The sequence below is a fragment of the Oryctolagus cuniculus genome, chromosome 1 (genome assembly GCF_051225735.1).
Source record: "Oryctolagus cuniculus isolate XC-2025 breed Fujian yellow rabbit chromosome 1, ASM5122573v1, whole genome shotgun sequence".
Lineage (NCBI taxonomy): Eukaryota > Metazoa > Chordata > Mammalia > Lagomorpha > Leporidae > Oryctolagus > Oryctolagus cuniculus.
The window spans coordinates 47,376,545-47,403,012 of NC_142867.1; the positions used below are offsets into that span (position 1 = coordinate 47,376,545).

A 26,468-nucleotide genomic window follows, 5' to 3' on the forward strand; every position below is an offset into this window, starting at 1 on the left:
GAGAGCAAGCACTTCCCTCTTCTAGTTCATTCCCCAAATGCTTGCTACAGCTGGGGGAAGTGTCAGGATTGGGTCCAGGAGCTGGGAATGCAATCTAGGTCTCTCACATGAGTTGTGGAAACCTAGTTACATGAGCCATCACCACTGCCTCTCAGTGTCTGACTTGGCTGGAAATTGGAGTCAGGAGTAAATCCTAGGTGCTCCAGTGCAGGATAGAGGGATTTCAATTGCTAGGCTAAGTGCCTACCCCCTTGCATGAGTTGTTATAGATGGTGAATATAAACTCTTTATTAGCTTTGTGCATTATAAATATCCGATTGATACTTTGCATATTCAGTTCTTAATGTACAACTTCATTGCATTTTTAAGTTTCCAGTAATGTTAACACATTAAGTGCAGTGGGTTCCCAAATACCCTCTCTTCCTACCCCAATCCCTACACAATTTCTTCTATTGTTAGCCTTTTGCATTAATGTGATTTGTTAAAATTAGTGAACTAGTATAATACATTTTAATAAACTGACCTCCATAGTTAACATTATGATTTGCCCTTGTATTGTGCAGTTCAATGGATTTTCACAAATGAGAATGGCACACATCTACCATTGCAGTTACATACAGAATATTCTCAGTGAGCCCAAAATACCTACCTATTCTCACTGCTGGCAGTCACTGATGATTTTGCGATCTCTGATTGCTTGTACCAGTATTTTATTTCTTTGGGATCATACAGTAGACACATTTTTCAGAATACCTTCTTAGCAAGTTGCACTTAGTGTTCTTCTAACTTATATTCATAACTTGGTATTTCATTTGTTCTTGTTAATGAATACAACTGAGTTTTTGAATGTTTCACAGTTTATCCATTCATCTAATGAAAAGAATTGTGTCTGCTTCCAAGTTTTGGCAATTGTTACTAAAATTGCTTACAAACACATATGTGCAGGTTTTATGTGGCCATAGTTTTTAATTCATTGGCTAAATACTTAGGTGCAGGGTTGTTGGTTTTTATGATGAGCCTATATTTGGTATTATAAGAAGATTTCAGACTGTTTTCTTAAGTGTGGATCATTTTGTATTGCAATCAATAATGTGGGGAAGTTCCTATTACTTCACGCACTCACAGGAAATTAGAATTGTCAGTGTTTTGGATGTTAGCCATTCTATTTGGTGTGTGGTAGTGTCTCATCTTTTTACTTGCAATTCTGTATCAACATATCACAACGAGCATTATTTTTCCAGGCTTATTTATCTTCTGAGCAGTTTCCTGGATGAGGAATCTTTTGAACCCTTTTGTCCATTTGGTAACTGGGTTGACTGCTATCTTCTTGTTAAGTTTTAAGTAATGTTTTTGATTTGGATCCCAGCCCTTTTCAGTTACAAATAGTTTACCCCAGTCCATGGCTTGTCTTTCAATTCCCTTAAGCATGTTTTTGTAGTTTAGTTTTGGTGAAGTTCTAACTCCCAGGAATATTAGGGGTGGGAAATGTTTTCTTATGTGTAACAGCATCATGAAGTTGGAATATGGACTTTTTATTAGTTGGTTTGCATGTGAAAGACATGATTATGGGAGTAGTTTATGATATCTAGTAATTAGCTAGGCCTGGAAGATGTGATTTCTTCCGGATCAGAAAAGTCCCAAGATGTCAATGCATCATAGAACATAGAAAATTTAAAATTTCTCACCATCACAATCATTGGTAAGAAACTAGATGCTATCCCCACTAATGTCTTTGTTTAGTATTAGTGTGAGGGTACTTTTAGAAAATGAGAAGTGTTTGCCCTGTTTCTGTTTTCTGGAAAAGGTTGTAGAGAATGATATTTTTTCTTTTCTTCAATAGTTGGCAGAGTTCACCAGTGAAATCATGTAGGCCTATGGTTTCTGTTTCGGAAGGTTGTTAATTAATGAGTCAATTTCTTTTATGTATATAAATCTCCATCAAAAAGTTCACCACTGCCACCGTGGTGCAGTGGGTTAATCCTCTGCCTGCAGTGCCGGCATCCCATATGGGTGCTGGTTCTAGTCTTGGCTGCTCCTCTTCTGGTCCAGCTCTCAGCTGTGGCCTGGGAAAGCAGTGGGGGATGGACCAAGTCCTTGGGCCCCTGCATTAGTGTGGGAGACCAGGAGGAAGCTCCTGCCTCCTGGTTTCGTATTGGTGCAGCTCCAGCTGTTGTGGCCATTTGGAGAGTGATCCAACGGAGGGAAGACCTCTCTCTCTGTCTCTTCCTCTCATTGTCTGTAACCCTACCTCTCAAATAAATAAATAAAATCTTTTAAAAAAAACTTCATAGAAAATGTTAAAGTTGTTTTTGATTCAAAAATTTCTGAAATCCATTCAAATTTTTTCCTAATAACACATTTTCCTATGAACATTTAGAAGACCCCTCACGTAGATCCATTCAGATGATCTGTTTCTCCTTGTGTGAGTTTTCACAGATATATCTTTCAAGAACTGATCCATTTCACTATTTCACCAAATTTGTGGACATAAAGTTTTTCATAGTATTCCTTTATTGGCATTCAATGTCCGTAGGATCTTCTGGCATGTAGTGTGCGTTTCTTTTTTCTAATTTTTAAAGTTTACTTATTGAGGAGAGAGAGGGAATGAGAGAAATCTTCCAACGACTGGTTCAATATCCAAATGCCTATAATGCCTGGGACTGCTCCAGGCTGAAGCCAGGAGCCCATAATTCCACGTGGGTTTCCCGCATGAGTGGCAGGTACCCTAAGTGCTTGATCTGTCCTCCACAACCTTCCCAGGCACTTTAGGAGGGAGCTGTATCAGAGGCAGATCAGCTGGGACTTAATTCAGTGCTGGCCCTAGATATGCATATATTTTAACATTGGAATGATCAGACAAGGAATAATGATAATACAATACTTAACACAATTGCAGACTTAAAAGCAAAGTGACTAAAAAGAACAATTGACAAGACGATCCATTATCAAGAGAATAAAATAACCAAGCAAACAAAAAATCAAATGGAGTTTTGATTTTAATAGTAAAAATAATGAGCAAAAAATTCAATGAATGTAATATACAGGATACTAGACACAGTGGAAAACAGAGTAATAAGTTGGTAGATAAAGCTAAAGAATTCACCCTGAAAGAATCCTAGGAGTCAGTGAAATGGAAAATAAGAGAAGGTAAAAGTTATGGAAGATCAAAAAATAAGGTTTAACGTGTTGAATTGTACTTCCAGAAAGAGATAATCAACAATATTTTGTGTGTTTCTCTGACAACAAGAACCAAGAAGTATGAGGAACTTACCATGTGCTCCTGTCCTAAACCATGTACATGAATTTTATCAGTAATTTCCACAAGCTATAAAACATGTAGTAATGTTATCTTCCTTTTATGGGTAAGGACACCAAACATAGCAGAGGTCTAGCATTTGTCTAAAGTCACATGGAGATGCCAGTACCCTGGCTTTTTTTCTGAACCACTGTGCAGTATCTGAAGAGATCAGACCAGAACATTGTCCAGATGTATGAAATGATGATAATTCTGAAGTCTAGAAAGCCCCACAACTCCCCAATATGCTATGAATATAGGCTTCCTAGCCACTTTTTGGTGACAATATATCACAGAAGAAAGAATGCTCTTAAAGGAAAAAAGGCAGATTGTTGTAAGTGAATAACATCTTTGACTGATGTCCAGTCTGACTGTTATGAGATATTGGATCTCCAGCAGACTGGAAGAAAGTCACTATAATCTTACACTTTCATGCCTAGAAAAGAATCTTAGGACAAGGAGGTGAGACAATGACATGTTTATGGAAGAAAAATAGGAGCACTTCACAGAATCTCAGAGAAGGACGTTCTGAAGAATGTGTTTCAGCCATGTAAATATGAGACATGAGCTGTAAAGTGGTAAGATGAGAAGCTCATCAATATTATATGTATACATTTGAACAATGATTATTTAAAGGAATAGTCAGCATTTAATTTATTAGGGGAAAACAAGTCCTCATAAGATTCCAGGGCACAGAAGGTTGAGAGGAAGTTCTCAGGGATGAAAGTTTCATAAGAGACTTGCTCTGTGGAATGGGAGGACTGGTTTCTGGGAACAGTTGTGTGATCATCCATTGCACCACAGCACTAGGAAAGGCTGTCTCAGAACTCCCCTCTATCCACATGCACTCCCTGTAGGAGCTTGCTCAGTTACCCCCAGAGGGTAAAGGAGCATGAGCTGCTATGTTGTTCATCTCATGTCTTCAATGCCTTCAACAATGCTGGGCATATTATGGGCAGTGAGTAATTAGTGTTTAATGAGTAAATAAATAAATGGGAGATCATATTTCTATGATCACCTTACATGCTTCATAGTTCAGTTACTTGTAACTCAACTTGGCTTGCAGCCTAGACACAAGAAGGGAAACAGGAGATATTGCTGACAATAGGGGTTGGCTGTAGATATCTGAAAGTTATCTAATTAACAAATATGATAGAGAGGAAAAATGTGACAGATAATGTGTGTCATATGTCAAGTCCCTTATCTTTTATTTCAATATATTCAGTTGTTAATATTCATAAGTCAAAAATGGAAGGGTAGGGGGCTGGCATTGTGGTGTTAGTGGATAAAGCCCCTGCCTGTGACACCTGCTTTCCAGATAGGCACTGGTGCATGTCCTGGCTGCTCCACTTCTGATGCAGCTCCCTGCTAATGGCCTGGAAAAAGCAGAGAAAGAGAAAGATGGTCCAAGTGCTTGGGACCCTGCTACCCTTGTGGGAGACCAGGAAGAAGTTCCTGACTTCTGGTTTTGACCTAGCCCAGTACCAGCAAATGGAAGAGCTTCCTTTCAATGACTCTCCCTCCATTTTTGTAACTTTGACTTTCAAATAAATAAATAAATAAATCTCTTTTTTTTAGAAAAGGAAGGGTAGTTTTGATACACAAAGCTATAATATTACCTTTTAAAATAATTAATCACGGGGCCGGCGCCGCGGCTCACTAGGCTAATCCTCCGCCTAGAGGCGCCGGCACACCGGGTTATAGTCCCGGTCGGTGCGCCAGATTCTGTCCCGGTTGCCCCTCTTCCAGGCCAGCTCTCTGCTGTGGCCAGGGAGTGCAGTGGAGGATGGCCCAGGTGCTTGGGCCCTGCACCCCATGGGAGACCAGGAAAAGCACCTGGCTCCTGGCTCCTACCATCGGATCAGCACGGTGCGCCGGCCGCAGCGCGCTGGCCGCGGTGGCCATTGGAGGGTGAGCCAACGGCAAAGGAAGACCTTTCTCTCTGTCTCTCTCTCTCACTGTCCACTCTGCCTGTCAAAAAATAAAATAATTAATCACGGGAACTGTACATATTGGTTGCTATTGAGAAATGAGAGCACTGCTTAGGATGATTGCATCCCATGTTGGAGTCCCTGGGCTCCATCCTGTCTCTGTTGCTAATTCCAGCTTTATATCAATGTGTATCATTAGAGGTAGCAAGTGATGGTTCATGATTGGATCTCCACTACCCATAAGGGAGATTTGGGTTGAGTTCTGGGCTCCTGGCTTCAGATTGGCCCTGTCTTGACTGTAGCAGGCATTCGGGAATGAAGCAGCAGATGGAAGTTCTCTCCCTGTTGGTCTGTCTCAGTCTTCTCTTGGTCACTCTACTCTGCAAATAAAGTAAATTTTTTAACAGAGGATAAGGATTTTGATATGGACTTGTGGGTTCAAATCTTGACTCTACCACTGGTTTGCTTGAGACTTGGAGAACTTCAACCCATCTCTTTCTGCTCCTGTCTCCTTATCTGTAAAAGGAGACTGAAGAGGCTTAAAAATGGCAATGGTAGAGAAGGACTCAGTTGTCTGCTATTGTCCTCCCTGTTGTGAGTGAATCCTCTCTCACAGGCTGGCAAAGGATCATCTCTCATATGTATGTGTATTTTCTGGTGACTAATCTCACTTAAATGTGTTTCTCTGACATTTCACTCAAAGACTACCCTTAGGCTCCTCATTTGAGTTGAGTACTTGAGTATGTACTGTGTTCTCTTCATGGAGCTGGGCAATGGGGACCCAGCAATGGATGGGAGAAAAGTACTCCCTGCCTCATAAAAGCATTCCCTCACTTACTGTGCTCTTTGGAGACCAAGAAGTCAGGCCATCCCCACAGGTGTCCCAGCAATGGGTCATATTCCCTTTATGAACCCAAAGCATGATCTCCTCATTCCCTGGTGAATGGAACCCTTTCAGTCACTGCCAAGGCCATGGTTATGCCTGGGGTTTTCAATGTTCTGTCTTTGTGAGGGCACCCCTGTCCCAGGACATAAAGAAAGCTTGACCTCAGTTCCACAAAGTCGGCCCAAACTTTTTTCCTTCTTCCTCTAGGAAAGTGACATGGTCTAGGACTGTGAATATGGGGTTTGGATACATAGAATATTCCCATATCTGTAGAGGACCTCTATGGGAGTAGGGTGAGTGCAGGCTTTAGAGTCCCTGAGAGCTTCCTTTGCATTCAGATTCCTGTCCTCTCCCAATCTCTGCAAATCTCTGTTACCCTCTGCCTCTTACAGGATAGTAACGTCAGGGCAGTCCCAAGACTCATAGAGCAACTGTAGACACTCAACTGCTTCTGTGTCCACAGGGGCACCACTGGCCTATTTCTGGGCAAGGATGCAACTGTCTCAGCCTGGGAGCCCAAACTCACTACAAAGAAAGGAAGTAATGAATCTCCAAGTTATGGTCCAGAGATCCTGATCCTGGATTTGCTCATCCTCACAATTTCCCTGGTTGGACTGGCAGGAAACTCAGCTGTGTTTGGTTCCTGGGGTTCCTCATGCACAGAAATGCCTTCTGGTCTATATCCTCAACCTGGCTGGGGCCAACATCCTCTTCCTCTGCTGCCATGTGATGTGGCCCCTGGTGAATGTAACCAACTTCTTGCATCTTTTCTCTCGCTCTGATATCACCTACAATTTAAAAGATATGGTAGTATTTTCCTACATTGCGAGCCTGGGCATCCTCAGTGCCATTAGTACTGAGTGCTGCCTGTCTGTTCTGTGGCCCATTTGGTACTGCTGCCACCGTTCCAGACACCTGTCAGCTTTGGGTCCAGGCTCTGGAGTTAGGTGTCCTAGGAGGGTAGTGTTGTTTCCTCTGTTTAGCCCTGGTGACAATAACTGGTGTTAGTTATTTGACTTGTTCACTGCAGTGTGGCTGATATATTTCTTTGTGATTTTCTCTGAGTGCAGCCTAGCTCTGCTGCTAGATATCTGCAGCTCATGCAGGTTGCTGTTGGCCAGACTGTATGTGACCATCATGCTCACAGTGCTGGTCTTCCTCCTCTGTGGCCTGCCCTATGGCATTAATTGGTTCCTCTTAATTTGGATTAAGAGTTTTTCATTTAATTCCTCAAGCCATTTTCACTTGGTTACTGTTGTCCTGTCCTGTGTTAACAGTTGTGCCAACCCTGTCATTTATGTCCTCAATTGGCTCCTTTAGGCAGCGGCAGCAGGGACAAATCCTCAAGAAGGTTCTCCAGAGGGCTCTGCAGGACACTTCCGAGGTGCGTGAAAGTAGAGGCAGCCTTCCCCAGGGAACCCTGGAGGTGTCGGGGAGCAGCCTGTTGTAGAGATGGAGACCCCCTTTGCACTCATGCAGATGTGGCTTTCAGCCCTGCACCTATCAGTTTGGGAAATATTCTTGATGCCTGTTCATCATCACACTCTGATCTCCAAATTGTTGAGATAATGATTTCCTCATGAGGATTAAGTGAGACAGTACCAGTTAAACACACAGATGTGGTGTTCCTGGAACTGTTCTCCTCAGGGCTTCCCCCACCCCCATGGGAGCCTTGTGAACTCCTTCCCACTTTCGAGGAATCTCACTTGCAGCAGAAGCCATGAAGCAATGCTTGAATGATCTGAAATTTTTTTGGTCTTTGCACCTGGCAGGAATCAAAGGAATGTTCCATTTTTGACAAGCATCTTTTGTCAGAGTACTGTAATTTCTGTTTGTATAAAGTTAGGAAGACTAAATTTCAAAACATCCACCAAAGAGAGCTCTTATTAATTTTTACAGGCCTTCAAATATCCGCCTAGTTTAATAAATATTGGGTAAATAACTTCACTAATGAATTCATAACAGGGTACTTCAACACCCTACTTTCATCAATGGACAGGTCAACTAGATAGAAAATCAATAAACAACAGAGCTAATTGACACTATGGACCAAATGGACCTAAAGGATATCTACAGAACTTTTCATTCCACAGTTACAGAATACACATTCATCACATCAGTGCACTGAACTTTCTCTGGGAGGCTATATGCTAGGCTATAAGACAAGTCTCAGCAAATTCAAAAAAATCAAAGTCATACCAAACATCTTCTCTGACCACAATGGAATGAAGCTGGAAATAAACAACTCAAGAATCTCTAGATCATATGCAAACACATAGAGATTTATGATGGGTATATATAACTTCACTAATGACTCTTTTTTTTTTTAACTTTTTTTTAACTTTTATTTAATGAATATAAATTTCCAAAGTACGACTTATGGATTACAATGGATTTCCCCCCATACCGTCCCTCCCACCCACAACCCTCCCCTTTCCCACTCCCTCTCCCCTTCCATTCACATCAAGATTCATTTTCGATTATCTTAATATACAGAAGATCAGCTTAGTATACATTAAGTAAGGATTTCAAAAGTTTGCTCCCACACAGAAACATAAAGTGAAAAATAATAGATGATTTTTTTTAAATGATGATGAAATCAGATCAGACCTATTGTCATGTTTAATCCCAGTGAGAGTCAAGTTGGGAGTTGATAATTTCTTTTTTTTTTTACAGAGGATCAGTTTAGTATACATTAAGTAAAGATTACAACAGTTTGCACCCCCATAGAAACACAAAGTGAAATATATTGTTTGAGTACTCGTTATAGCATTAAATCTCAATGCACAGCACATTAAAGACAGAGATCCTACATGAGGAGTAAGTGCACAGTGACTCCTGTTGTTGACTTTACCAATTGACACTCCTGTCTATGGCATCAGTAATCTCCCTATGCTCCAGTCATGAGTTTCCAAGGCTATGGAAGCCCTCTGAGTTCTCTGATTCTTATCTTGTTTAGACAAGGTCATAGTCAAAGTGGAGGTTCTCTCCTCCCTTCAGAGAAAGGTACCTCCTTCTTTGAAGACCTGTTCTTTCCACTGGGATCTCACTCACAGAGATCTTTTGCCAGAGTGTCTTGGCTTTCCATGCCTGAAATACTCTCATGGGCTTTTCAGCCAGATCCAAATGCCTTTAGGGCTGATTCTGAGGCCAGAGTGCTATTTAGGACATCTGCCATTCTATGAGTCTGCTGAGTATCTCACTTCCCATGTTGGATCACTCTCCCCTTTATTTATTCTATCGGTTAGTGTTAGCAGGTACTAGACTTGTTTATGTGCTCCCTTTGACTCTTAGTCCTTTCATTATGATCAATTGTGAACTGAAATTGATCACTTGGACTAGTGAGATGGCATTGGTACATGCCACCTTGATGGGATTGAATTGGAATCCCCTGGTATGTTTCTAACTCTACCATTTGGGGCAAGTCAGCTTGAGCATGTCCCAAATTATACATCTCTTCCCTCTCTTATTCCCACTCTTATGTTTAACAGGGATCACATTTCAGTTAATTTTCAACACTTAAGAATAACTGTGTATTAATTACAGAATTAAACCAGTCATATTAAGTAGAACAGACAAAAAAACTACTAAGAGGGATAATGTATTAAGTTGTTCATTAACAGTCAGGGCTATGCTGATCAAGTCACCGTTTCCCATAGTGTCCATTTCACTTCAACAGGTTTCCTTTTTGGTGTTCAGTCAGTTGTCACCGATCAGGGAGAACATATGGTATTTGTCCCTTTGGGACTGGCTTATTTCACTGAGCATGATGTGTTCCAGATTCCTCCATTTTGTTGCAAATGACTGGATTTCGCTGTTTCTTACTGCAGTATAGTATTCTAAAGAGTACATATCCCATAATTTCTTTATCCAGTCTACCGTTGATGGGCATTTGGGTTGGTTCCAGGTCTTAGCTATTGTGAATTGAGCTGCAATAAACATTAGGGTGCAGACCGCTTTTTTGTTTGCCAATTTAAATTCCTTTGGGTAAATTCCAAGGAGTGGGATGGCTGGGTCGAACGGTAGGGTTATCTTCAGGTTTCTGAGGAATCTCCAGACTGACTTCCATAGTGGCTTGACCAGTTTGCATTCCCACCAACAGTGGGTTAGTGTCCCTTTTGCCCCACATCCTCGCCAGCATCTGTTGTTGGTAGATTTCTGCATGTGAGCCATTCTAACCGGGGTGAGGTGAAACCTCATTGTGGTTTTGATTTGCATTTCCCTGATTGCTAATGACCTTGAACATTTTTTCATGTGCCTGTTGGCCATTTGGATTTCCTCTTTTGAAAAATGTCTATTGAGGTCCTTGGCCCATCTCTTAAGTGGGTTGTTGGTTTTGTTTTTGTGGAGTTTCTTGATCTCTTTGTAGATTCTGGTTATTAACCCTTTATCTGTTGCATAGTTTGCAAATATTTTTTCCCATTCTGTCGGTTGTCTCTTCACTCTCCTGACTGTTTCTTTTGCAGTACAGAAACTTCTCAATTTGATGCAATCCCAATAGTTGATTTTGGCTTTGACTGCCTGTGCCTCCAGGGTCTTTTCCAGAAACTCTTTGCCTGTGCCAATATCTTGAAGGGTTTCTCCAATGTTCTCTAGTAACTTGATGGTGTCAGGTCGTAGATTTAGGTCTTTAATCCATGTTGAGTGGATTTTTGTGTAAGGTGTAAGGTAGGGGTCTTGCTTCATGCTTCTGCATGTGGAGATTCAGTTTTTCCCACACCATTTATTGAATAGACTGTCCTTGCTCCAGGAATTAGTTTTAGATCCTTGATCAAATATAAGTTGGCTGTAGATGTTTGGGTTGATTTCTGGCGTTTCAATTCTGTTCCATTGGTCTATCCATCTGTTTCTGTACCAGTACCATGCTGTTTTGATTACAACTGCCCTGTAGTATGTCCTGAAATCTGGTATTGTGATGCCTCCAGCTTTGTTTGTACAAGATTGCTTTAGCTATTCGAGGTCTCTTGTGCCTCCATATAAATTTCAGCACCATTTTTTCCAGATCTGAGAAGAAGGTCTTCGGTATCTTGATTGGTATTGCATTGAATTTATAAATTGCTTTTGGGAGAATGGACATTTTGATGATATTGATTCTTCCAATCCATGAGCATGGAAGATTTTTCCATTTCTTGCTATCCTCTTCTATTTCTTTCTTTAGGATTTTGTAATTTTCATCGTAGAGATCTTTAACATCCTTGGTTAAGTCTATTCCAAGGTATTTGATTGTTTTTGTAGCTATTGTGAATGGGATTGATCTTAGCAGTTCTTTCTCAGTCATGGCATTGTCTGTGTATACAAAGGCTGTTGATTTTTGTGCATTGATTTTATACCCTGCTACTTTGTCAAACTCTTCTATGAGTTCCAATAGTCTCTTAGTAGAGTTCTTTGGGTCCCCTAAATAAAGAATCATGTCATCTGCAAAGAGGGATAGTTTGAGTTCTTCCTTCCCAATTTGTATCCCTTTAATTTCTTTTTCTTGCCTAATAGCTCTGGCTAGAACCTCCAGAACTATATTGAATAGCAGTGGTGAGAGTGGACATCCCTGTCTGGTACCAGATCTCAGTGGAAATGCTTCCAACTTTTCCCCATTCAATAGGATGCTGGCCATGGGTTTTTCATAGATTGCTTTGATTGTATTGAGGAATGTTCCTTCCAAACCCAGTTTGCTTAGAGTTTTCATCATGAACGGGTGTTGTATTTTATCAAATGCTTTCTCGGCATCTATTGAGATAATCATATGGTTTTTCTTCTGCAGTCTGTTAATGTGGTGTATCACATTGATTGTTTTGCAGACATTGAACCATCCCTGCCTACCAGGGATAAATCTCACTTGGTCTGGGTGGATGATCTTTCTGATGTGTTGTTGCATCCTATTGGCCAGAATTTTATTGAGGATTTTTGTATCTATGTTCATCAGGGATATTGGTCTGTAATTCTCTTTCAGTGCTGCATCTTTTTCCGGCTTAGGAATTAAGGTGATGCTGGCTTCATAGAAAGAATTTGGGAGGACTCCCTCTTCTTCGATTGTTCTGAATAGTTTGAGAAGAATTGGAGTTAGTTCTTCTTTAAATGTCTGGTAGAATTCAGCAGTGAATCCATCTGGTCCTGGGCTTTTCTTTGTTGGGAGGGCCTTTATTACTGTTTCAATTTCTGTCTCAGTTATGGGTCTGTTTAGGTTTTCGATGTCTTCTTGGTTCAATTTAGGTAGGTTGCATGTGTCCAGGAATCTATCCATTTCTGATAGGTTTCCCTGTTTGCTGGCATACAAGTCCTTGTAGTAATTTCTGATGATTCTTTTTATTTCTGTGGTGTCTGTTGTTACGTTTCCTTTTTCATCTCTGATTTTATTGATTTGGGTCTTTTCTCTTCTTTTTTAAGTTAGTTGGGCCAATGGGGTGTCAATTTTGTTTATTTTTTCAAAAACCAGCTCCTCGTTTGGCTGATTTTTTGTAATGTTTTTCTTGATTCAATCCTGTTGATTTCTTCTCTGATTTTAATTATTTCTCTTCTTCTACTAGATTTGGGTCTGGTTTGCTGTAGGTTTTCTAGATCCTTGAGGTGAATTGAAAGCTCATCTATTTGGTGTCTTTCCAATTTCTTGATGTAGGCACCTATTGATATAAACTTTCCTCTTACCATGCTTTTGCTGCGTCCCATAAGTTTTGGTATGTTGTGCTGTTATCCTCATTTACTTCCAGAAAGTTTTTGATTTCTCTTTTGATTTCTTCTATGACCCATTGTTCATTCAGGAGCATGTTGTTCAATCTCCATGTGTTTGCATATGCTCTAGGAATTCCTGAGTTGCTAATTTCCAACTTCATTCCTTTATGGTCTGAGAAGCTGCATGGTATGATTCTCATTCTTTTGAATTTACCAAGACTTGCTTTATGGCCTAGTATGTGGTCAATGCTAGAGAAGGTTCCATGTACTGCTGAGAAGAATGTAAAATCTTTAGCTGTAGGATTGAAAGTTCTGTAGATATCTGTTAGATCCATTTGGGCTATAGTGTCGTTTAAATATACTGTATCCTTGTTGATCTTCTGTCCTATTGATCTGTCTATTTCTGAGAGTGGAGTATTGAAGACCCCCAGTACTATTGTATTGGGGTCTAAGTCTCCCTTTAAGTCCATTAACAAATCTTTTAGATAAACCGGTGCCCTGTAGTTAGGTGGATATACATTGATAATTGTTATATCTTCCTGTTGAATTGATCCCTTAATCATTATGTAGTGTCCCTCTTTGTCTCTCATAACAGTTTTTGCGGTAAAGTTTATGTTGTCTGATATTAAGATGGCTACGCCCGCTCTTTTTTCATTTCTGTTGGCATGGTATATCTTTTTCCAGCCTTTCACTTTCAGACTGTATGGATCTTTGTTGGAAAGATGTGTTTCTTGTAAGCAGCAAATAGATGGGTTTTGTTCCTTAACCCAATCAGCCAATTGGTGTCTTTTAACTGGACAGTTCAGGCCATTCACGTTCAATGTGACTAATGATAAGTGGTAACTTTGCCCTGCCATTTGCCAAAGATAAGTTCTTTTTTTTTTTTTTAATTTTTGACAGGCAGAGTGGATAGTGAGAGAGAGAGACAGAGAGAAAGGTCTTCCTTTTGCCGTTGGTTCACCCTCCAATGGCCGCCGTGGCCAGCGCGCTGCGGCCGGCGCACCACGTTGATCCGATGGCAGGAGCCAGGATCCAGGTGCTTTTCCTGGTCTCCCATGGGGTGCAGGGCCCAAGCACCTGGGCCATCCTCCACTGCACTCCCTGGCCACAGCAGAGGGCTGGCCTGGAAGAGGGGCAACCGGGACAGAATCCGGCGCCCTGACCGGGACTAGAACCCGGTGTGCCGGCGCCGCTAGGCGGAGGATTAGCCTAGTGAGCCGCGGCGCCGGCCTTGCCAAAGATAAGTTCTAATATATGCTTTGAATTCCCTGTGATCTTTTGCTGTGAGGTTTCCTTCCTTGGTTTCCTTCCTTTACCTTCTTTCATATTGATGACCGTGTTTCTGTGTTTCTGTGTGTAACACATCTTTAAGCATCTTTTGCAGGGCTGGACGAGTGGCAACAAATTCTTTCAATTTCTGTTTGCTATGAAAAGTCTTTATTTCACCTTCATTCACAAATGATAGCTTTGCAGGATATAATATTCTGGGCTGGCAGTTTTTCTCTCTTAGTACCTGGGCTATATCTCGCCATTCCCTCCTAGCTTGTAGAGTTTCTGATGAGAAGTCAGCTGTGAGTCTGATTGGAGATCCTCTGAGAGTAACCTGATGTTTCTCTCTTGCACATTTTAGGATCTTTTCTTTATGTTTCACTGTGGAGAGTTTAATTACAACGTGTCGTGGTGAGGATCTCTTTTGGTCGTGTTTATTGGGGGTTCTGTGAGCTTCTAGTACTAGGATTTCTCTGTCCTTCTTCAAACCTGGGAAATTTTCTGCTAATATCTCACTAAAAAGGCCTTCTAATCCTCTCTCCCTCTCCATGCCTTCAGGAACTCCTAGAACCCGAATGTTGGGTTTTTTAATAGTATCCTGTAGATTCCCGACAATATGTTTTAGATTTCTAATTTCCTCTTCTTTTCTTTGGTCTGACTGTATCCTTTCCTGTTCTCTGTCTTCTAAGTCCAATATTCTCTCTTCTGCTTCACCAATTCTGTTTGTAAGGCTCTCTATTGTGTTTTTCATTTGATCTATCGAATTCTTCACTTCAGTCACTATCACAGTTTCCTGTTGTACTAGTGGTTTCGTTTCATTTTGATTCCTCCTTAATATTTCATTTTCACGAGAGAGATTTTCTATCTTGTCCATTAAGGATTTGTGTAGTTCCAGAATTTGTTTTTGAGAACTTCTTAATGTTCTTATCAATTTTTTGAGATCTGCTTCTTGCATTTCTTCTATGTCATCATCTTCATAATCTTGAATTGGGGTGTCTTTTTCATTTGAGGGCGTCATGGTGACTTCCTTGTTTTTATTACCTCGGTTTTTGCGTTTGTTATTTGGCATATTGGAGATATTTGGTTTCTTCACTGTGGTGCTTTTTCTTGTTATACTATGACTCTAGATTAACTGGACTGTCTGTTTTTGATGGAGCCTTAGGGCTTGAGATGGGTGTGGCCTGAGAGCTCTGTTTGGTGTGCCAAAGGTGACACTCCCAGGTTAGGCGTGGTAAACCTCTCTCTCTCTCTCTCTCTCTCTCTTTCTTTTTCTTTGATTCAAAAGGGAATTAATTCTGCACAGCTGAACGAAGTTGGAGGTAGTTAGCAGGCAAATGATATACCCACAGGAGCCAGAGATCGGAAGCTCTTTCCCAAGGACCACACAGGGAATCTGTTCGGCCCTCAGAGTGGGCTCAAATTCTCCTTCAGTCTCCCACTGGGTTGCCAAAGTTACGGGATTGTAGCGCCTCTGGAGAGTACTCACGTGAATTCCGTGAGTTCTCTCCCCCACCGTCTCTTTTTTCACAGTCTCAGTTCAGTAGCACCACAAATTTACTAGGTCCTAATCTCCTGTTAATTCGCCCCGCCCAGAGTCAGGTTTTTCTGCTAGGCTCAGGGCCGGTGCAGACCTGAGGTCGCTCTGCTTATGACGTATGTCCAAGATGGCGCCTGCTCTTTGTCTTGCTTGCCCTTGAGAGGTGAGCAGAGAGAGAGAAACCCGTGTCCGTACCAGTCACCTTTTTTTTTTTTCTCTCTCTCTCTCTCTTCCAGTTAGCCTGTTGAACTCCCCCCCCCCCGGGGGTCGTTCCCTCTAGTCTCCTCTCTCCGCTTGCCTGCCGGTGTCTCGGGCTATTGAGGTTCGGCTCACCTCGCGTTCCAGCGCTGGTGTGTTGAGTCTGCCGCTGGTGTCCCGAACTGTGGGCTCCCACGCTCTCCACGCAGGTCCGCTGTGAATCACACGTTCCGGAAGATTCTCTTCTGCTGTTTCCTCCCCTACTCTTCCTTGAACCTGCAGTATCTCCACTTTTATTAAACTAACTCTCCCCGGACTATCAATGTGCTCCCTTCCTATTCCGCCATCTTGACTCCTCCCTCTTTTTTTTTTAACTTTTATTTAATGAATATAAATTTCCAAAGTACAGCTTATGGATTACAATGGCTTCCCCCCCCCCATAACGTCTCTCCCACCTGCAATCCTCCCCTTTCCCACTCCCTCTCCCCTTCCATTCACATCAAGATTCATTTTCGATTCTCTTTATATATACAAGATCAGTTTAGCATACATTAAGTAAAGATTTCAACAGTTTGCTCCCACACAGAAACATAAAGTGAAAAATAATAGATGATTTTTTAAATGATGATGAAATCAGATCAGACCTATTGTCATGTTTAATCCCAGTGAGAGTCAAGTTGGGAATTGATAATTTCTTTTTTTTTTTTTTTACAGAGGATCAGTTTAGTATACATTAAGTAAAGATTTCAACAGTTTGCACCCCCATAGAAACACAAAGTGAAATATATTGTTTGAGTACTCGTTATAGCATTAAATCTCAATGCACAGCACATTGAGGACAGAGATCCTACATGAGGAGTAAGTGCACAGTGACTCCTGTTGTTGACTTTACAAATTGACACTCCTGTTTATGGCATCAGTAATCTCCCTATGCTCCAGTCATGAGTTTCCAAGGCTATGGAAGCCTTTTGAGTTCTCCGACTCTTATCTTGTTTAGACAAGGTCATAGTCAAAGTGGAGGTTCTCTCCTCCCTTCAGAGAATGAACTAATGACTCTTAAGTCAAACCCATCATAAATCTCTATGTGTTTGCATATGATCTAGAGATTCTTGAGTTGTTTATTTCCAGCTTCATTCCATTGTGGTCAGAGAAGATGTTTGGTATGACTTTGATTTTTTTGAATTTGCTGAGACTTGTCTTATAGCCTAGCATATAGCCTCCCAGAGAAAGTTCAGTGCACTGATGTGATGAATGTGTATTCTGTAACTGTGGAATGAAAAGTTCTGTAGATATCCTTTAGGTCCATTTGGTCCATAGTGTCAATTAGCTCTGTTGTTTATTGATTTTCTATCTAGTTGACCTGTCCATTGATGAAAGTAGGGTGTTGAAGTACCCTGTTACTATTGTATTGGAGTCCTCATCTTTAGATCCATTAACATTTCTTTGAAATAGCCAGGCACCTTGTAATTGGGAACATATACATTTATTATAGTCACATCTTCCTATTAAATTGATCACTTAATCATTACATACTGCCTTTCTTCATCTCTTTTAACAGTTTTTTTTGTTAAAGTCTATTTTGTCTTATATTAGGATGGCTATACCGGCCCATTTTTACTTTCCATTGGCACAGAATAACTTTTCCCATCTTTTCACTTTCAGTCTGTATATATCTTTGCTACTGGGTTGTGTTTCTTATAGGCAGCAAATAGATGGGTATTGTTTTTGAATCCTTTTAGCCAGTCTGTATCTTTTAATTGGATAGTTGAGGCCATTTACATTCAAGGTGACTATTGATAAAAAATGACTTGGCCCTGTCATTTTTCTGTAAATATTTCTATTGTCTACCTTGGGCTTCTTTTGTACTTTTACTGGAGGATTTTTTTGCCTTAACATTCTTTTATAATGATGACTATCTTTCTGTGTGCAGCACATCCTTAAGCATCTTTTGTATGGCTGGATGAGTGTGACAAATTCTTTCAATTTCTGTTTGTTATGGGAGGTCTTTATTTCACCATCATTCATAAATGAGAGCTTTGTAGGGTACAGTATTCTTAGTTGACAGTTTTTCTCTCTTAAGGCTTGGACTATGAGAAAATCAGCTGTGAGTCTAATTGGATATCCTCTTAAAGTAATCTGGCATTTCTCTTGTGCACATTTTAGAATCTTTTCCTTATGTTTTACTGTGGAGAGTTTGATCATAGTGTGTCATGGTGAAGATCTATTCTGATCATTGTGAGTTCTATGTGCTTCCTCTACTTTGACATCCCTCACTTTCTCCAAAATGGGGAAGTTTTCTGTAATTACTTCACTAAATAAGCCTTTTAGTCCATTCTCTCTTTACACACCTTCAGGAACTCCTAAGACCTGTATGTTGGGTTGTTTGATAGTATCCCATAGATCTCCAACACTGTTTTTATTTATTTATTTATTTATTTTTTGACAGGCAGAGTGGACAGTGAAAGAGAGACAGAGAGAAAGGTCTTCCTTTTGCCATTGGTTCACCCTCCAATGGCCACCGCAGCCAGCGTGCTGTGGCCAGTGTACCGCGCTGATCTGAACCAAGAGCCACGTGCATCTCCTGGTCTCCCATGGGGTGCAGGGCCCATGCACTTGGGCCATCCTCCACTGCACTCCCGGGCCACAGCAGAGAGCTGGCCTGGAAGAGGGGCAACCGGGACAGAATCCGGCGCCCCGACTGGGACTAGAACCTGGTGTGCTGGCGCCGCAAGGCGGAGGATTAGCCTAGTGAGCCGCAGCACTGGCATACTGTTTTTATTTTTAAATGTTCTCCTTCTCCTTCTCCTTCTCCTGCTTCTTCTTCTTTTTCTTCTTTTGGTCTGACTGAAAGATTTCCAAAGTTTTGTTGTCTAGCTCAGTTATTCTTTCTCCTGCCTCATCACATCTGTTATTAAGGCTATCCACTGTATTTTTATTAGATCTATTGATTTCTTCATGTCTAATATTTTGATTTCTCTTTAAAATCTCAATTTCATTGGAAAACCTTTCTTTCATGCCATATATGGTTTTCTTTAGTTAGTGGATTTGCTTCTGATTGCTTTTGTGTGATTCTATGATTAATCACTTGAATTTTGTTTCTGGCTTTTCATCCATCTCTTCATCTTCACATTCTAATGTTGAAATGTTCTGTTCTTTTAAGGGGGGAGGTGGTCATGGTCTTTCTTGTTCTTATTTATTGAATTTCTGTATTTATTTTTAGGCATATTTGGAATTACTTTTTGATTTTTTTCCTATTACCGCTTTTATCTTTGAGCTATGCATCTGTGGCTTAGTGGAATGTCTGCACTTCCAGTGAATACCAAGATGCATGGGGTGGATATGGCCAGAGAGCTCTGCTCAGTGCCCCAGGGTGGGGTGAGTATCTAGGGTGACACTAAAGTTGGGTGTGGTAGATCTATTTTTGTTAACAGAAGTAGGGGGAATGGTCGCCCCCTCACCTCCTCTTCTCCATGCTGAGCAATGCCTGGTTGTTAGCCCACAGGCTTTCAACACTCACGTGAACTGCACAAATGATATGCACACTCCTCACTGTGAGGCTGGTTCCTGCTGAAATGACCCTCTCCCAGACAACCAAGGAGCTCTGAACATGTGGAGCTGTACTCAGTGATTTCTCAGAGCCCCAGCTATGCCCTGCAACCTCTTATGCAGCTACCAATTGCCCAAATTTCAGCACACGAGGCTCCCACAGTCACTTTGTGCAGAGGTACTGCTCTGCCTTGCCAGCCAGACCAGTCAACAGAGAGGCAGATGTTCCCCGTGCCAGCTCTGGCTTGAGCCCCAGAGCCTGTGGTATGTTGAGACACCTCATAGACATAAATGGGTGCCTTGCCACCTGTCGATCTTCCCAGCCAGGCTGAAAGTCAGTGGGGTCTGCAGATTTTTCCCTTTGCTAGAATCTCTCAATTACACAAGTATATAAGAGCCACTGGCCAAATGTTGCCCTCTCCCCACCACTGTCACCAGTACTGCTGAGAAGATGGTGTCCTGTCTAAGCCAGTTGCTGTGCGTGCACACAAAGGCTTCCACAACTGTCACCCAAACCCAAAACGGCATCTGCCCTTTCACAGCTGGGCAGCAGGTGCTGTTGTAGGGAAGATGGGGTGATAAAATGTACCTCTTTTACTTCCACTGGGCCCACAGTTAACCCCTAGCCCCTAGGGTTCCAGTTAGGACTCATACCACACTCTCCCTCCGGCTATACACAATGAGTTGCTGCAGTCTGTTCTCACCTCCATCTCTAAGCTACTGCCAGCTCCAGCTCTCAACTGCTGCTATGTGATGTGTCTGGGTTCCTGTCGCTTGTCTGCACCTTCTACACAGGTCCATGGCATTCTTCTTTCTTTTGTAGAATTTCCATTGTGGTTTTCTAATTCTCCCGTGGGAAACAGTGCACTTCTTACACTCTTTTTAAAAACTATTTATCCCCAGCCTAGCACAGTATGTTGTTCCCTCTTCTGCCATCTTGGAACCCAAAATTTCACAATTTTGATATTACATCTGTGATTAGACTTAAGCATTACTTGTTGGTTTTTATATTCCTCTGTATTCCCCCCTTCTCTGTGTCTAATTAATACTACATTTGACAACGGGGCCGCAAAGCTGGTTAAGGACAAAGAATGGGACAGAGACCTGTGGTTTCAAACATAGACTCTACCATTTGTTTGCTGAAGCCCTGAAGAACATCACTCAGCCTCCTTAGTTGTAAAATGAGAATAATAATAATAATACTTATGTCATGGGCTCTGAGGATCATTAAAGATGGCTATGTCTGACAAGGACCCTGTCAGTTGGTGTTATTCCATTTGATGTGAGTGAATCCTCCATCCCTAGGTAGAATTCATATGAGTGTCTGTCATTTTACCCGTGCTTTGCAAAATATAGTAATAGGTCTTTTTTCTGTTTCCCTCACTACACTACAGAATTCTTTTAACAAATAGTTTAATGAATAAAGTATACTCAAGCAAAAAGTACCTGGGGCGACCACAGGTTGATTTATAAATTACACCTCATAGAAAATCACTGATTAAGTTATTTCATGTATTTCCCTGCCTCACCTCCAGTATTCAGCCCTATTTGCCCTCTCTCTTTCCTATTCTCTCTCTTTTTTCACTCTGAGCATTCCTCTGCTTTCCCAGGCTTATTTTTTATTACACAGTGTAGAAAATTTATTTCACCCCTGAATTGTTTCCTAAACCTATGGGCTCATACTCTTTTTTTCTTTTACTTTTATTTAGTAAATATAAATTTCCATAGTACAGCTTATGGATTACAATGGCTCCCCCCCCATAACTTCCCTCCCACTCGCACCCCTCCCATCTCCCACTCCCTCTCCCATTCCATTCACATCAAGATTCATTTTCAATTATCTTTATATACAGAAGATAAATTTAGTATATATTAAGTAAAGATTTCAACATTGCACCCACACAGAAACACAAAGTGTAAAATACTGCTTCAGTACTAGTTATAGCATTAACTCACATTGTGCAACACATTAAGGACAGAGATCCTACATGAGGAGTAAGTGCACAGTGACTCCTGTTGTTGACTTAACAAATTGACACTCTTGTTTATGGCATCAGTAATCTCCCTAGGCTCAACCTTGATGGGGTTGAATTGGAATCCCCTAGTATGTTTCTAACTCTACCATTTGGGTCAAGTCCAATTGGGACTCATACTCTTTTAGGAGCTCAGTAAAGTCATTTACTGGATTTCTGTGGCTTGGAGTCTTGGCAGTAGCCACCATTAGCATTCATTGTGTGATAAGGAATTCTTTTCCTTACACCCATGTGCCTCCTGGGAAGTCATGAAGAAAAACATTTTCTTCATTGCTATACATGCTTATTTTCTGGTGACTGCCTTCATTTAAAAGTTTCATGTGACATTTAGCATAAATGCTACACATAGGCTCATCATCCACTCATTTGTTGGTTACAAATGGGCACTGTGGATACAGTAAAGGACAGGAAAAACCACTCCCTGTCCACATAAAGGGGACCCACTGAGCCCTTCTAAGATCAATAGTCTGGCCATCCCCATAGCTGACCTAGCAAGAACTCACATTTCCTTCATGACACTAAGTCATGGTCTCCTGGTGACTGGAATCCTCTGTTACTGAAGAGGCTATGATCATAGAGGGTGGTTTCCAAATTTCTGTCCCTGTGAGGAAATCTCTGGCCCATGACACAAGGAAAACTGGGTTCATAGCCCTGTCTCTGTCCAAAGAGTTGTCTCAGGCATTTTTCCTTCTTCCTAGAAGTATGAACAGGGGACCATAGAATATTCCTATATCAGTAGAGTCTCTGTGTTGGAGGAGACCCAGGTTTCAGAGTCAACAATAACAGGGTTTGAATCCAGTTTCCATGACTTCCACATTTTGGTAAATTATTTAACCTCTGCAACTCTCTGTTTCCCTCCCCTGTGGCTCAGGAACTGTAATTCCCACATAACTGGGTGGTGTTGAGATCAAAGTCATGCAGCAGGATCTCGAATCTTGTTTGTGTTTCCAGGGACTCCACTGATTGGTTTCTGAGCACGAATTCAAGCGTCCCAACCTGGGAAACTGAAATGACAACACTGAATGGAAGCAATGAGACCACTGCCCCAACACCTGACAAGCAGCTGCCCATCTTGAGAGGGCTGACCTTCGTCATCGCTCTACTTGGGCTGGCAGGAAATGCAGCCGTGCTCTGGCTCCTGGGGTTCCGCATACGCAAAAACGCCTTCTCCATATACATCCTCAACGTGGCTGGGGCCGACTTCCTCTTCCTCTGCTGCCGCGTTGTAGTTTGCCTCTTTGACCACTTCAATTTGTTCAACACCTCTGTCTCTGGCTTCTTCCCGGTGTGGAACTTTTTCTACCTTGTAGGCCTGAGTATCCTCAGCGCCATTAGCACCGATCGCTGTCTGTCGGTCCTATGGCCAGTCTGGTACCGCTGCCGCCGCCCGAGACACCTGTCATCTGTCCTGTGCGCCCTGCTCTGGGCCCTGTCCCTGGTGCTGAGCGTCCTGGAAGGGAAGCATTGTGGTTTCCTGTTCGGCTATTGGGAAAAGGCTAGATGTCGAAATTCTGACTTCTTCACTGCAGCGTGGCTGGTGTTTTTATTTTTGATTCTCTCGGGGTCGAGCCTGGCCCTGCTGCTCAGGATCCTCTGTAGCTCACGGAAGCTGCCACTGACCAGGCTGTATGTCACCGTCCTGCTCACGGTGCTGATCTTCCTGCTCTGCGGCCTGCCCTATGGCATCAAGTGGTACCTCTTATTCTGGATTGACAGTTTTAACCTCCCTGCCCACTTCCATCCCGTTATGGTCCTCCTGTCCTGTGTTAACAGCTCTGCCAATCCCATCATTTACTTCTTCGTGGGCTCCTGTAGGCGGTGGCGGCAGGGACAGACCCTCAAGCAGGTTCTCCAGAGGGCTCTGCAGGACACTCCTGGGGCGGGTGAAAGCCGAGGCAGCCTTTCCCAGGGAACCCTGGAGATGTAGGGGTGCAGCCTGGGGTAGAGATGGAGGCTCCCTCTGCACTTACCCAGATGTGGCTTATCAGATGTGGCCAGCTCTGCCCCTATCAGTTCTGGAAATTTTCTTAACTTCTGTCATCTTCAGACCCTGGTCTTCAAACGGTTAAGATAATAATCCTCGTGAAGATTAAGCGAGATGGTGCCTGTGACCCAGACACAGATGCAGTTGTCTCTGGAACTGTCCTCCTCACGGGCTTCACCCCATCCCTCCAGAATCAAGGACTTTTCTCACTTTTGAACCATTTCACCTTTTGCAGGAGGCTCCAAGCATTGCAGGACAGATCCGAATTTCATTGGCTATTGACCTGGCACTAACTAATGGAATATTCCATTATTGACAGGAATATTTTGTCTCTGTTTACAGTTTCTGTCCAAATAAAATGAAGGGGGGGTGGCACTGTGGCTCATTCTGTTAATTCTCTGCCGCCTGCAGTGCCAGCATCCCATATGGTCATTGGTTCTAGTCCCAGCTGCTCCTCTCCAAGGCAGCTCTCTGCTATGTCCTAGGAAAGCAGTAGAAGCTGGCAGGAGTCCTTGGACCCTTGCACCAGTGTAGGAGACCTGGAAGAAGCTCCTGGCTCCTGGTTTCCGATAGGCCCAACTCCAGCCATTGCAGCCATTTGGGTAGTGGACCAGAGGTTGGAAGACATTTTTTCTCTTTCTCTCCCTCTCACTGTCTCTAACTCTGCCTCTCAAATAGATAAATAAAATCTTTAAAATGAAGAGGATCACATTTCAATCCATCCCCCAATGAATACATTTCTTCCTGAATTTCAGCAGGCCTTAAAATATTCCCTGAATTTAATAATACATATTTATTGATTAAATGACATGATTGTTGAACATAAACTGATGAGTCTTTAAGTCAAGGCTTTGAATAACATACATTGATCAAAGATGGATCACTATCTTTAAGTTATGGTGTTCATGACTTTCACAAGCATGAAGTTTTATAATCAGGAAAAGAAATACCACGCATATTAAGATTGGAGGTAGCCTGTCTTCTGATGGTTTCCTGTCACCTGCCCTCCATCAGAATCCACCTGCTGCCCTCCCCATCCTTTCCCTATGCCTTTGCCCTGTTTGTCTGTCTCTGGGGGCTCTGTCATCCATCGTGGAGGTTTCTAGCGGGTCTTTTTCTAATGGATCCTGAGAGCAGGATCTATATCAGATTTATCTTTTATTTCAAATAATTCACAGCATGTATCATATTAATTTAATTAGACACAAATGCTTTTAAGTTACATATTCTAAACAAGTGTGTTGATTTTAAATCCTGCATTTCTAATACTTTTTATTACTTTTAATTGAGGCATAATTATGAGAGCACAATATGGACAGATTGCAAGTGTATAGTTGATGAGCTAGGCAAACGAATACACCATGTGACTTAAACTCCAATCTCAACATAAAACATTTTCCATTTTTGATAGCTGTCTCTTACCGCTCCTAATATTTCCTGCTGTTTCCAGAGACAAGCATGGTTATAGTTTCTATCACCATAGTTAATTTCATCTGACCATTTAGGCCCTATATTTAGAGTCACATAATATGTACCTTATCATCTCTATCATCTTTCACTGAGTATCATATTTTGTGGATTTATCTATTCCATTTCATTGCATGAATGAGTATTTATAAAGCCTAGTATCATTAAATTGTATATATGTACCACACTAACCAACCCACACTGATAGATAATGTATCTTATTTAATTCCAGTTGTTATAAATAAAGCTGCTGTGAACATTTGCATTCTAGTCACTGTGTGGACATATATTTTATTCTCTTGACGGAAAAATCTAGAGAATATAGAGTCAAACTGTGAGGCTGTATTATGATGTTTATTCATCTCTGAAGTATGTCAGTCCCTCAAAACAACTATCCTATGTTTTTTCTGATATGTAGCAGTTAATATAGAATACAAAACATGTATAGGAACTAAACTGATATCTTGTAATTTGATTGTTGCTCTTAGTCTTTGTTTATACTTCCTGGAATTATGGTCTTTATACTTGTTGAATATTCTGGTTACTGGTACATCAAGCCTGTGATTATAGAGTGGATTGAAATTTTGCAAAACTTTAAAGAAAATAAAGAAAGGCAGGAAGGAGGGGATAATGGAGGGAGAGAGGGGGAGAGGGCCTTAAGGTTATGCTATTAGAACTATACCAATGATATCAGTTCCTTTTTATATTAATACTTTTTTTAAAAGATCATGTAAAAAAGAAATTGCCCAAGTATATTCCAATGTGATAGTGTTATATCACATTCCCACCACCAATACATGCTCCCAAAAAACATGGTAATGTTAGTCTTGGAATTTTAAGCATTTTAATGAGCATTAAGTAGATACCATTGTGTTTTATTGTTTACTTCCATAATGACATAATCTTGAGCATTATTTTCATGTGTTTATTGGCTATTCATGTATTTTTGGGAGTGGCTATTTAAGATTTTATTAGTCTTTTTGCATTATTCACTTACATAAGCTTTTGTTTATTAATTTTTTTGAGAGGGAAGCGTTTACTCTGGTTTACTCCCTAAATGCCTTTGAAAGCTGGATATTTGTCTAGGGCTGAAATTAGGAGCTGGGAATGCAATCTGGGTCTGTTACATGAGTGGCAGAAACTCAATTACTTGAGCCATTACCACTGCCTCCTAGTGTCTGCAATGGTAGGAGACTAGAGTCAGAAGCCACAGCCAGGAATTGATTCTAGGCACTCCAGTGAAAGAGTTGGGGGCCCTACCTGCTAACCTAAACACCCACTTGCTTTGCATTACTTTTCATGTATGTTAAATGTAAGTCCTTTAGTGTTTATGTGCATTATGGTTGCTAGCTTACCACTTTGGTTATTATTATTATTATTTCTTGATGCACATTTAGGTTTACAAAAATGTAGCACTCTCCCAATCCCAAATCTTATACAGCTTCTCCTATTATTAACCTTTTGCATTAGTATGCTTTACTAATTGAAATTAATGAATTAGTACTATGCATTTCATAAACCAAAATCCATAGTTAAAATTATGGTGCATTCTAGTGTTTTACAGTTAAACAGCTTTTCATAAATTAGAATGGCCTGTATATACCATCTCAGTAACATACAGAATATTTTTAATGGCCTAAAATATCTTGAACTCCATCCATT

At 41.4% G+C, this 26,468-nt stretch overlaps 1 protein-coding gene and 1 pseudogene across 1 annotated transcript; both read left to right on the plus strand.

Moving 5' to 3' along the window:
• The first annotated feature begins 6,115 nt into the window (after positions 1-6,115).
• LOC100339130 (mas-related G protein-coupled receptor member X2-like) lies at positions 6,116-7,562 on the plus strand (annotated as a pseudogene).
• A 129-nt stretch (positions 7,563-7,691) lies between these two features.
• On the plus strand, positions 7,692-23,282 carry MGRG4 (mas-related G protein-coupled receptor member X2). Its single transcript, XM_002709197.5, has 2 exons — positions 7,692-7,702; positions 22,307-23,282. The coding sequence occupies exons 1-2, from the start codon at positions 7,692-7,694 to the stop codon at positions 23,280-23,282; spliced, it is 987 nt and encodes a 328-aa protein (XP_002709243.4).
• The last annotated feature ends 3,186 nt before the right edge of the window (positions 23,283-26,468 follow it).